The sequence below is a fragment of the Nycticebus coucang genome, chromosome 22 (assembly GCF_027406575.1).
Source record: "Nycticebus coucang isolate mNycCou1 chromosome 22, mNycCou1.pri, whole genome shotgun sequence".
Taxonomy (NCBI): Eukaryota; Metazoa; Chordata; class Mammalia; order Primates; family Lorisidae; genus Nycticebus; species Nycticebus coucang.
The window spans coordinates 16072677-16085470 of record NC_069801.1 but is presented as its reverse complement, the minus strand read 5'-3'; the positions used below and the strand labels follow the sequence as shown (position 1 = coordinate 16085470).

The window sequence follows — 12794 nt, the reverse complement described above, 5'->3', positions numbered from 1 at the left end:
GCAGCACCCCCCACCCCAACTCATCTCTCCCCGTGCCGGGCTCTCGTAGCTGGCATTTATCGAGAATTTGCTGTGTGCCAGGCCTGGGCCAAGCACTTGGCGTACTTTAACTCAGTACGTCATCACGAGGGCCCTAGGAGCCCGGTGGGATGAGTCCCATTTACAGATGAGCAAGTCGAGGTACAGGGAGGGCGGGGGCTCGCCCACGGGGGAACCATTCTGCCCCTGAGTTCTAAGTTCTTGACCCGGCTCCCTGGGACTTCCCCGGTGATGATGGGGACGGAGCGGGCCTAGGAGAGAGTGCCGCCCCCGACGAAGGTCCGCGCCGGGGGTCGCCGGGTGGCGGGTCGGTCCCGCCCTGCTGCCCCGCCCCCGCCGAGGCCCCCGGGCGGCCCGCGAAGTTCCCGCCCGGCCAGCCGGAGGCGGCGCGAACAAGCGGCCCTTTCTGCGCCGGCTGCCCCAGGCCCTGGACCTCAGCCCGCGGGGGCGCGGACAGACCCGGGCGGGTGCGGCGGGCGGGGCGGCCGCGTTGCCAAGGTGACCCGGGCGCGGGGAAGGCGGCGCGGGAAGGCGCGGCCGGCGGCGGCGGCGGCGGCGGCACCATGAGCGGCCGGAAGCGCAGCTTCACCTTCGGGGCCTACGGAGGGTAGGGGCGCGGGCGCGGGCGTGTGCGCGGGCGCGGGACAGTACGTGTGCGCGCGCGCGCCGCGGGCGAGGTGGTTCTGCGGCGGTGACTGTGCGTTGTGGTGGGTAGGGGGGAGCGTTTGACCCAAGTACACATGTAGCACGTTGGGTCTGTGTATTCCTGTGTGCGCCTGTTGGGTGTCCATGCACACGGTGTGGGAGACGGACCTGAGTGCAGGATGGCATTGCTGGGTTTGAGTCTAAGACCAGGACAGTGGTGCTTGTGTATGTGACTAATGTGGGGAGGCGGGCTGGGCCTGTGTGTGTGTGAGTGTGCCTGCATGTATAGGCTTGTGGGGTGGGGGAAGGCACATCAGTGGGAGGCCCTGCTGGGGTCCCCACTTAACCTCTGCAGCTGCTGGGCCCCTCCAGTGAGGCTCTGGAAGAAGGGAACCTAGAAGCCATTAGCAGACCACTAGCCACCCTGGGCACCCCTTGAGAACCCCTCCTCCCAGAGCTGCCTACACTTGCCGGCCTGGCTTGGCTGTGGGGTCTGGTTCATCCAGGAGTCACTGTCTCTCCTAACCTCAAGTGCCTGCCTCAGAAGGGTACAGAGGTGGGATGGGGGATTTTTGCCTGAGGCAGAGATTTGGAAAATTGGAAGGAAGAAGAGTTAGACAGACTGGGCCCAGAGCCCCCTCCCTGGCCAGCCAAGCAGTTGCGCTATCTTCAGCAGGCTCTGCCTCCTGGGTGTCACAAGGACACACAGGACCCACCTTGGGGTATGGAGCACTTGGTCCTTGTGTGTGCGGTGCTGCTGGTACACACACAGTCAGTGCTGAACTTCAGGGATTGTGCCCAAGGTGTGTCCCCTCTCTGGATGCTCTACTTCCAAGGAGACCCCAGCAGAGGGCCGCTCCCCTAATCAGGGGCTTTACTGGTTGTCAGGTGATGAGAGGAGCCTGGGTTGGGCCCTGGATTTCCTGGTCAGCTGACCCAGGGGTCAGCTCAGGGGTGGGGCTAGTCCTGTTGTATAACCATGGGCCAGTCCTGGCCTTTCTGGCCTCACTTTCCCCAGCTGCAGAGTCCACCTTCCACACTAGCTGGCTTCTAGGAGTCCCCAGACCTGCCTCTCTGGAAGATGCCCCCTCACAGTCAGAGTCCTGTTTTTGGTTTCTGCTCATTCCCTTCTGGCCTCTAGGCAGGAGGCAGGAGTTGTTTGTTGTCCCAACAGCTGCCAACACTTGGCCCCTGGCCCCAAGGTGCCCTCAGAAAGCAGTGGGGGTGAGAATCTCGGAGGGGCATTGCCCATATACCCTCTCCCTGAGGCTGGATCTGGGAGGACTGGGGGAGAAAAAGTCTGGGGGTGCCCCCTGAATTTGGAGAGCAGGGTATGTGTGTGTTGGGGTGAGGATAGGGGAGGAAGCTTCTTACACTCTCTTCTCACATTTCCTGTCACTTGTGCCCTGGATGATATGAGTGTGCACCAACTCTGGGACTGAGGCAGCTGCAAGATTTAGTGGGGTCATGTTCTTCCTGCCCACCACAAACCATACTCAGCACACCCCTCAGTCCTGCCTGGAAATGTTCTGCGCTAGCCCAGCTGTACCCCTCCATCCGTGCTCTTACTCCCAAACTGCTATATCTCTGCCTCCATCCACCTGTCTCTGGACTGCCCACGCTGACCCCAAACCCTTGCTGACACCCCTCAGTCCCTGCTCTGCTACCCCATATCCTAATCCTGCCTCTTCCTGATTCTTTAACCCCCATGCTTTCTTATGTCTCTAATCTGACTTTGGGCCCCTGTGGCCTAAGGGATACAGTGACTGTGTCATGAATCCCTAGAAACAGTACCTCCAGCCCCGGGAGGGGAGGGCAGTGGGAGTGGACCAGGCACACCCTCACCCACTGCCCCTCTTGCTGTGTTTCAGGGTGGACAAGTCCTTCACGCCTCGCCGGAGTGTATGGTGAGTACCCAGGATTCTCAGGACCCCTGAAGATACCCTCAATTCATTCCCATCTCCCATAATCCAAAGCCAGTCCTCACCAACACTCCCACCATCCTTTCTGGGCACCAGCATGGGCAGACCCCCTGACCAGTTCTGCCTCCAAGCTAATTTCCAGAGCTTCCCTTGAAGTCAGGCAAATCAGGTTCACATCTTGGCTCTGCCACTGCCTCTGTGACCTTCACCAATCACTAACCTCCCCGAACCTCAGTTTTAAATATGTGAAGTGGGGATTAAAATTCCTATTTAATAGGCTATAAGTTGTAAGAAAGAGGAGGGGGGAACCCAAACTGGGCATGGAATATTGTATATGCTTGTTAATAGTGTTTCCTTCTTTTTTCTCTTTTCTGTTTCTTCCCATCTCAGGGGGCTCCTTGCTGGGCTGGAGGTGCCCTGGGCCTTTTCACTGACCTCCAGACCCTCTATCCCACCCCATACATAGCATTCAGACACCCCCACCTGTCTCCTGCATCTGAGGTTACCTTCTCTTTGGAGGAGGAAGGAGGGGGCAGCTGGCTCTATAGCTTCCCTAATACCAGGAGGTGGTGGGCAGAGGTGCAGCCTCACCTCGGGATTCCCCATGGTACCCAGGCAGCAGGCGGTTACCTCCTACTGTCCCTGGCACCAGAATCCCATGGGCTTGACTGACTGCCCCTGCTGCCGTGTCACCTCCAGCAGGAAAGCCCCCCAGTGGCTCTGGCTGCTGCTTCCTGCTCCTGCTGAGGGCTTCCTGGGGTCCTGCAGGCTTTGCAGTACCCCCAGCTGCTGGATGACTCCTATCTGGCACAATTGCCTCCCCATTCCTCCTGGGAAGCCACACCTGGGGCAGGAGACATGTGGGGCACCCAGGGTGAACTCTAGGGCTTGTCATTTTACTTCCCTTTGATGCTCTCTGCACAACCCGGAGCCTGTTCCTCTCCTTTTGGGGGCTTCATCTCCTGCTGCTGTGTCTAGTCCCTCTGAGCCTCTCCTTCTGCAAGATGGTCTGCTCTGCCCAGAGCAGGGCCAGAGTGAGGGGAGACACAGATGGAGCGGGGGAAGAGCCATCCTTTCCTTCAAAGAGTTCAATAACGATATCACCAGTGACTGCCACTTGTCAAGCACTGCTATGCTCCGGGTGCTGTTAGGTGCCTGACACATGTCATCTCACATAATCTTCACTATATTTCTGAGTTAGGGACTGCCATCTCTAATTAGATGAGGACAGTGATGACACAGAGGGGGGAGTGACGTGCCCAAGGTCACACAGCCAGTTAGGATTTGAACCTCAATCTTCCAGACTCCTCAGAGCCCAGAGTCTCACTTACTCTGTTCCAGGGTCTTCAGGTCATAGGGAGGGTCTGAGCAAGGGGATGCTTTGGTGGGAAGACTCTGAGACAGAGGGGTGACCAAGAAGGCCAGCCATAGGGAACCCTGAGCCAAGAGTTGGTGTTAAAGGGTCAGGCCTGATAGTAACTGACTAGCTGTGTGACTTTGGGCTGGTCCTTTCCCCTCTCTGGGCCTCATTGACCCTTCTATAGAGTACGGATCTGGAATCCCCAGGGCATGCCTGTTACCCATAATTCCTTGCCCTCCAACCACCTAGCCAGGGCTGCTGTCCAAGGTGCTAACCCCTCAAGGCCCTCCCTGCCCGGGACCCAGGAGCCAGGTGCTGAGCCCCAGCCTGTGCCTGGCATGTTGGGAGTGCTCAGTAAACAGGGGCCATTCTGACTCTTAATCATGACCTCCTGGCACTCAAGACCTGTCTCCACCTCCCTTTCCAGTTTGAGGCTCCCCTCTCTGCCGTGTACTTTTGACCAACAGAAATATGGCCTTGGTCACCTCCACTTCAGGGCTTTTGCATACATTGTCCCTCCCCTGATATCCCCCTTCCATTTCCACAGCCCTTGACACACCTTCCACCCACCCTTATCACCACTGGTTGGGTATGTTCTTCCTGATCCCCACATCCCGTTGTTCTCTACTTTGACGCCTCCCTGCTGCCCATCGTGTGGGGCACGCAGTAGCAGAGCCTTCCTGGGGAAGGGAAAGAGCGTGGGCTTTAGGCTTTGAATCCGTCTCAGCCACATCCTGGTTGTGTGATCCTGGGCAGGTCAGTTCCCCTCTCTGAGCCCACTTGATGCCCAAGTGGTGTTTGTTGAATTGGATGTTCCAGTGTGTCCTGCCAGGAGGCCCATGTGGTCTCTGAGGTGTTTCCTCTTGACTGTGTCCTTGAAAGCAGGGATTGCTTGGGTCACTTTTATGTTCAATGTAGCCCCACTTTCTAGCATGAGTCCCATAAAGAGGGCACTCTTTCTGTGTCTCTGTCCTCCAGTATTACGCAGCTACATATACCCAGGAGATGCTTAGTGGATGTTTATGGAATTGAATGTGTCCAGAGAATGGAACAAGTAAAACCTTGTCAGTAGGCTTGGAGGGCTTTCTGGAGGAAGTGATTGTCTCTACCCTTTTCATAAAGGATTAAGAGCCTGGGCTTGGATCAAGGGAGAAGTGAGGCCTGGCAGAGACCAGACATGATCATGGCTGGATTCCCCTCGTCCCCTGTCCCTTGTCAGCAGGTTGTCTGCAGTGGAGGAGGTCAGCGTAGGTGTGCGAGTACAAGAGGAAAGAGGCCCAGCAGAGGGTTGGGAGCCAGTGGGACAGTGATTCTGTTCTGTAGCCCTCAGGGACCCAGAAGTTCCAGAAGTCCTAGAATGGGGGCTGGACAATTAAGGTAGACTCGAAGAGTGGAGAAAAGAGAGGTGTCAGGGTGGAGGAATGATTAAGTGGACTTGGAGGGGTTGGGGGGAGGTTCTATAAATACCTCTGGGAAGAGGAGAGTCAAGTTTTTTGTTTTGTTTTGTTGCCTTAAAACCGAGAGCCTTGGAGGAGGAGGCAGAACCTAGCAAGAACCAAGTGCTGACTGTGTGCCAGACATTTTTCTATGAAGGTTTTATTAAATCATGACTTCAGTCCTGCAAGTTTGCCTTAGTGTCCCCATTTAGAGGCTGAGAATGGTGAAGTCACACAGCTGGTAGGGGGGGGCTGGATTTGAACTTAGTTCACACTTCTTCCAAAGAAGGAGCCTTGATCAGAGGCAGTGAAGCTGCAGGAATGGGGGAAGGAGGTCTTGATTATTTAGTGAGGAAGGGGCTAGAGAGCAAAGTGGAATGCCCCCAAAACAGAAGTCACTGCCCAGCCCTGTGTGTCCTGCCAGGAGGGCCCATGTGATCGCTGAGATGTCTCCTCTTGACAGTATTCCTATCAGTTGTTCCCGTCTGTGGAACACTTCTTGTGTCTCAGGCCCTGGACCAGTCACTTTTCCTGAATTATTTCATTCCGTCCTGACATCAGCCTTACAGAGTATAGACTGTTCCTCTTCACCCCCATTTTACAGATGAGGAAAGCAAGGCTCAGAGAAGGGCACATGGCCAGTCAGTAGCAAACCAAGACTGACAATGACATCAGCCTAAGTCTGGGCCATTTGCCCTCACTCTCCTGGATTCTGCTACACCAGGTGGGCTTGGGTGGGTGGCCCCTGTCCTCAGGTGGCTCCTCTGGGTGATCACTGAGCCCGAAGCCCTGGCAGGAAGCTGCAGCAGGAAGCATGGGCTGGCCTCATTAATGGCTCTGAAATGCCAGGCAGGCACAGCTTGCTGGGCCTTCTCATCTATTATGCATCTGGTGGGCTGGCCCCCGTCAGGCAGCTGGCAGAGCGCAGGGCGGGAGAGTGAGCAGCTGCATCCTGAGCCCACAGCTGCCACCATACCTCTGGGCAGGGATCTCCCAAGGCAAATGCCAAGGCAGCTCCTTCCTATGTCCCTGGCCCAGTCAGGGTGAAGGGGTTCCAGTGGGACAGGGACGTAGATGCTAGTCCCCAGCTGATGAGCCACTTTTTCTTTTTTTTTTTTGCTGTTTTATTTTTTATTTATTTATTAAATCATAGCTGTGTACATTAATGTGATCATGGGGCATCATACTGATTAGCCACTTCTGAAAGAGGCTGGGAGTTTGGTTGATCTGAGGGTCATTTGGGACTAGGGTGTGCAGAGACAGGCTAAAGTAGACTTTTAGATGCATAAGCTTCTGGCTGCACAGAGCTTCAGCGTGATAGAGCTGTGGTCATTTGTTCATCATTTAATCATTCAGCCACAGTGACCCACTAAACCCTTACTGTAGGCCAGGCATGGCTCTACTTACTACAGATTCAGTGTGAATAAGACAGACCCAGTTTCTATCCTCAGAGAGCTTGGTTTGGCCAATACTTTACCTCTTTGAGCCTCAGTTTTCCCATCTGTAAAATGGGTAGTGGGGGAGACAGGCTATATATAAAGAAAACAGACTCTGATGGTTCCATTGAATTTTAAAGTGAGGTACAAGCCAACAAGGGCTTTGTTCCAAGAACTTTGCACATATTGATGAATTTAATCTTTACAACCCATGAGGCAAATACCACTATGAACCTTGGTTTGGGCCTGAGGAAACTGAGGCAGAAAGAGGTTCATTAACCTGTGTGAGGTCTCTTGGCAAAGCTGAGATGTGAACCTGAGGAGTGGGCTCCAATTTGCCCATCACCCTGTGCTGGGCGCTTGGAAAAGGAGCAAGTCGTGAAAGGCCTTTCAGAAGAGGTGGTATCACAACCAAGACCTGGGGAGTGGGAAGAGCTGGCCATGGAAGAGTGGGGGGTGGAGATGGGTGTCCAGACAGAGGAAGCAGTAGATTCAGAGGCCCTGAGGCAGGGTTGAGCTTATTATGTTCTGGGAACGGTGAGGAGACCAGTGTGGCTGGAGGGATGAGGAAGGGTAAGGCTGGACGTGCATTTGGAGAGGGGAGAGAGGGCCAAATTGAGCAGGGTCTTGCAGCCAGGGTAGGAGTTTGGACATGCCCATGACTAAAACACAGAACCACTGAGTCTCAGACACCTCCTGGCTTTGTGAAATCTCAGCGTCAGAGAATGTGGGCCTCCTAGGATCTTTGGAGGTAAAGAGACCTTTGAGGTGCACTTCTGTGGCCTCCCACTTAGCAAGGAACCCTTCCTTTGTTTGTGACCTCTTTGAATGTTAGAAGCCTTTGGGGTCTTCCTGAGAAAAATGCACCTTTATTTTCAGTGACTTCATGGCCTCTTGAATTCCATCATCCCTAGGCTGAGCCCACCATGACCTCTTAGTGGCTTGCACACTCCCAGTGATGGGAGTCTCCCTACCCTTTAAGAGCCCAGCTGGGTATCAAAAGCTCGTCCTCACTTAGAGCCAGCTGCCTGAGCCTAGGTATACCCTCTGGGGTCTCCCACCCCCACGGTGGCCTGTCAGTAAGAGGAGAACAGGGATTATGTCTCTTTAGGTTTGCTCTTTCTGGCCTAAACATTTTGCTAATCCTGCTTCTCCCCCTTTTATCCTCTTTTCAGCTCAGCTGTTTTAGGTCTTAGAGCCACAGACTTTTTAATTGTCTCCCCTGTCTTCCTGTGGGGCCAGGCGCTGCTCCGTTATGAAGATCACCTCTTAGGTGGAGTGGGGGTCTTGGATGGGGCCCCAGACAGAGAGACCCCTTCTAGGAAAGATCCCCTATGGCTTCAGGAGACAACAGAAAATCCCCGCCAATGGGTTTTGAAACTGGGAGGCTACTCTTGCTGTGTGGTCTTGGGAAAGGAGTCCTCGTCTCACTCAGGCACAATCCCCCCCCCCCCTGCCCAGTTCCCCCATCCTCAGCACTGTGAGGAGAGGGTTCTTGCAGCTCTGTGCTCCCTGGTCCAGTTGGCCCTGCTTGACCCTACCTCCTGGCCATGCACAGACTCTGGTCCATTTGTCTGGGGTACATGGAAAGAGTAGGGCTCTGGATTAGGTAGACCTGCATTTAGATACCCACTCGAATTTCACTCATTTGCTGTGTGACTCTACCCAGTCTACTTTGCCCCTCTGAACCCTGAACAGTGACAACATGATGCTTAGAATGAAATGAGTTCAGTGCCTGTCTCAGCGGCTGTTCTCCCCTCTAAGTATTTGCATTTGGACAGAAAAGATTCATTAATCTGAAGAGAGACTCTAGTGGTAGAATTTGAGACACTGTAGTGGCTGGGTTGAGTAGATGGATATGGACGGGACTTTTCTAGTATCCCAAATCCTATAAAGGCTTTCCTGAGTTCAGGATCTTTTCCCAGATAGTCACTTGCTCATTCATTCATTCAAAAAATTAATCTAATAAGCATTTAATGTGAGGACATCCTCCTAGGGCCAAACCCTGTGCTGGGCACTGGGGACACCCTGGAGGAGATAGCAGATGAGGCCACTCCTCTCCTGGGGTTCACAGTTTAAAGAGGGAAATAGAGGAAGAGGCAGTTCTAATGGAGGTGACAAGGGCTGCTAAGAGCTCAGAGAAGGGGCTCCGCCTCACACCTGGAAATCAAGGGAGGCTTCCTGGAGGAGGTGATCCAGAAGTTGAAATGGGCCAAGTGGCAACGCATGTGTGTGTGGGGAGGTGTAGCGCAAGACAATGTTCCAGGAATAGGAGGTTGCAGGCCAGCACTGTGGAGGAGAAAAGCACATGGAGGCACATGCTGGGCGCAGGACCCAGTTGGGCTTGGCAGGTGAAGGCAGGAGAGGCAGCCACTCAGTGGTGTCCCTGCAAGCTCTGTTTGGATTTTCTGTGGAGTGCCCCAGAGGGCAGTGAACCCCTAAGCCATCATGGACAGAGGCCTGTCAGGATCCCCATCACCCTTTCTCCTCCCTGTTCTAAGAACTGCTCTGTGACGTTGAGTCCGTCCGTAAGTGTTCAGACTCTGGGCATGGGCTGCAGATGCTCTGTGGCCACCGGGTGGCTGGGTGGCTGGGTGACTACTCTGGGTCTCAGTCCATTGCCTATAAAATGACTATAATAAAGTACTAGGTTGCAGATTGTTGTGGGGATAAAATGAGATAACGTGCCAAGTCCTAAAACCAAGACATGGTGCAGAATGAATGCCCCATAGATGTCAGCCATCATCATCGTTACCTGGCAGACCTGCAGAGGTGCAGACTTGCTGCTCAGTGTGTGGACCCCCTGGAAACTCACTGCCTGCAGGGAGCTGAGACCTGCCTACCCTCGCAAACAGATTCCCCAGCTGTGGGTACTGGCCCTGAGAACACTGGCTTTAAAGTCTGTTAGGCCTGGCGCCAAGTCCAGTCTCACTTCACTGAGCCTTGGTTTCTTCTGTTCAAGGACTCTCAGTGCTTCTACCTCAGGCTGAGTGAAAGGCAGTGACTTCAGTGCAGCTGTTTCAGACCACAGGCTGCATGAGGGAAGAAACATTTTGGGCTGTCTGAGGCTCATTCTCACCTATAAAGTCTTCCCAGATCGGCTGTGGTACACGTACACTCTGATGTGCTGGGCTTCTGGAGTCTGATTGTCCCTAACTTCGTTTGACTTGGTCCAGCTCTTTGCTGTGTGACATTGGGCTAGAGACTTAACCTCTCTGAATCTCAGTTTCCATGCCTGCAAACATGGCAATATTCACTTCATGGGTCTCTTTCAGGGTTTCTATGTGTATTAGTCATTTGTTGATTCAACAACTACTTGTCAAGCCAGCCGCAGTGGCTCATGCCTGTAATCCCAGAACTTTGGGAGGCCAAAGCAGGAGGATCACTTGATGTGAGGAATTCAAGACTAGTTTGAGCAACATAGTGAGACCTTGTCTCTAAATCAAAAAAAAAAAATTGCCAGCACGGTTGCTCATGCCTGTAATCCCAGCACTCTGGGAGGCTGAGGTGGGTGGATTGTTTGAGCTCATGAGTTCAAGAGCAGCCTCAGCAAAAGCGAGACCCCATCTCTAAACAACAGTCAGAGAGCAGCCTCAGCAAAAGCGAGACCCCAGCTCTAAACAATAGCTGGGTGTTGTGACAGGCCCCTGTAGTCCCAGCTACTCGGGAGGCTGAGACAAGAGAATCACTTGAGCTCAGGAATTTGAAGTTGCTGTGAGCTATGATGCCACAGCACTCTACCCAGGGCAACAAAGTGAAACTGTCTCAATAAAATAAAATAAACTATAACAACAATAAAACAGTTAAAAAAAAACTTAGAGAGTCTCTACCATGTGCCAAGTACTAGTCTAAGGATTGAGGATTCAGCAGTGACCCTGACAACATGGTCCTGGCCTCGCGTAGGTTACCTTCCAGTGCTAGTGACAGACGCAGAATGAGCTAATAGACAAATCAGGTGATTTCAGATGGGTAGTGAGCGACAGGGTGGGTGTGAAGGGACTTGCCTTTGCCAAGGGTTTCAGGGGGACCCCTCTGAGCCTAGGTAGGAGGAGCTGGCTGTGGGAAAGTGCTCTAGGCAGAGGGCAGAGTAAGTGCGACGGAAGGATGAGGCAGGAATGGGTCTTCTTACCCCACCCTAAATCTGGAACATTCCAGGTCATCTCCCAGCAGCAGGTGGAGGTGGCTAAGAAGGCAAGGGTGTCGGAAGTCCACCTTGTCTCGGATCAGGATCATGAGGTAGGAGGCAGTGCAGGCAGGAGGGCGAGCCCAGGCTTGGCTTGGGCTTCGGGGAAGCTGGGCTGTGCAGGTGGAAGGCAGAGCTAAGAGACATCTGAGCAGGCAGGGGCGAGGCCACATAGGGCGGGGCCCACTGAAGCCCACCTGGCTGGCCCCACCACCCGCGGGTCTGACATAAACAGCCTGGGCCTGAATATTTTAGGAAGGATTGGGGATGGATGGTAAGGGAAATTGTACCTGACTCCTCCTCACCCTAGTCAGCCTAGGCACTGGCCCTAGGATGCCTCTGCCTTTCCCAGCCCACCTGCCCCAGGGGCCAAAGATTCTTTGAAATGACCCCTTACAAACTCATGTCGCCCCCCCCCCCATTTCACACATACTTCCCTATTCACACTGGTAGACTTGACCTTGTACAGATGGCCTCATTCTGTACACAGAAGTATATACACCTTCAGTCATGCAGGTCAGACCCCAGTGGACCCATTCCTGACCTGTGGAAGCCCTGTGTCTAGCTGGGGAGACTGGTCGTGACCTGATGATCACACAGGGTTTGATCACACAGGGTTTGAGGAATTGCAAGGCGCAGGTGTGCACATGGAGGGGGGGGTGCTGGGGCAGGAGGAAGGAGACCCTAAATAAGCTCAGAGACACAGGGCTGGATGCAGACCTGCAAGGCCTCGTGGGCCACGTGAGGTGGTTGTGTCTCTACCCTGCCTGCAGTGGGAAGCCATTGGGGCTTTTTAGGTAGGTGAGTGGTACGATCAGATCCAAACACGCACACAAACCCACACACACCCCAGACACGAGCGCCTTCCCTCCCACGTGCATTCACGTTCCTGCCAGGTCTGCCTTCCCCCTCTCACCACAGAGTCACACGCACTTTCTCAGCACGCCAGGCAGAGCAGCGGAACACGGGGTGCTGACTTCCAGTGAGAGACAGAGACGCCGCCCCACCCACAGGCTGATTCTATGGGGCAGGGCCCTTGTCCCTCGCTACTCCACACTGGTGCAGGTGTGCACATGCCCCACGCATACACGTGCAAATCATAACCCTCCCCTACACGTGCTGCGAAGTGACTTCTGCCTCGGGGTCCTTTCACATGCATTCTCATTGATTCCTTCCAGCAGCCCTGCAGGGAGGAATTACCAACACCCAGGAAACTGCTGCTCAGAGAGGTGAAGTGACTTGCTCCAGGCAACACAGCTAGAGCTTGACCCCAGCAGGATTTGAACTCAGGTCCATTTGATTTCCAGGTCTGTCCACTGGCCTGCCCAGACTCAGGCACACTCAGGTGTGCTCGTCACATTTCCAGGTTCTCACTGCAAAGGTGACAAGTGACCTTCAAAGCCAAATTCTTCCAAAACAAGTTGATCAACACAGAAAGTTATTTAGAGTCCCAGGGAAGGGCCTGGGCCGGTGCATGACCACTTTCCTAGTGACCCTGAGTCCCTGTGGGATTTTGCCAGTGTTGGGGCCGGGCACCTGCCAGCCTGTAGCAGCTCTGGAGAGAGAGCCTGTATTTGCATTTACAAATGAGGTAGTAAGCCTTGTCCCAATATAGACTAACTCTGGCTGGCCTGGTTCATAGGACATGACAGTTAAAAGTCCCAGGACACAGCCCTGCGTCCAGCTGCCTAGGCTGCTTCTGTCTGCCTTTGCTTCTCCCTGACCCTCAGAGCAGGTTGCCTCATGCCTAATGTAGGGGAAAGAGCCAGGGAT

The 12794-nt window shown here is 54.1% G+C and overlaps 1 protein-coding gene across 5 annotated transcripts in view; it reads left to right on the top strand.

Annotated features, from left to right (window-relative positions):
• The first annotated feature begins 506 nt into the window (after positions 1–506).
• The window catches only part of RAP1GAP (RAP1 GTPase activating protein), a 50055-nt gene continuing 37767 nt past the window's right edge, over positions 507–12794 (top strand). For 2 of the 5 annotated variants that reach the window (XM_053575212.1, XM_053575211.1), the window contains exons 1-2: positions 511–646; positions 2556–2591. In XM_053575212.1, the coding sequence (XP_053431187.1) occupies positions 603–646; positions 2556–2591 (80 nt within the window). In that variant the 5' untranslated portion in view covers positions 511–602. Of the gene's footprint in view, positions 647–2555; positions 2592–12794 lie in introns of all 5 variants that reach the window. The other 3 variants (XM_053575210.1, XM_053575209.1, XR_008376817.1) reach the window with 3 other exon arrangements.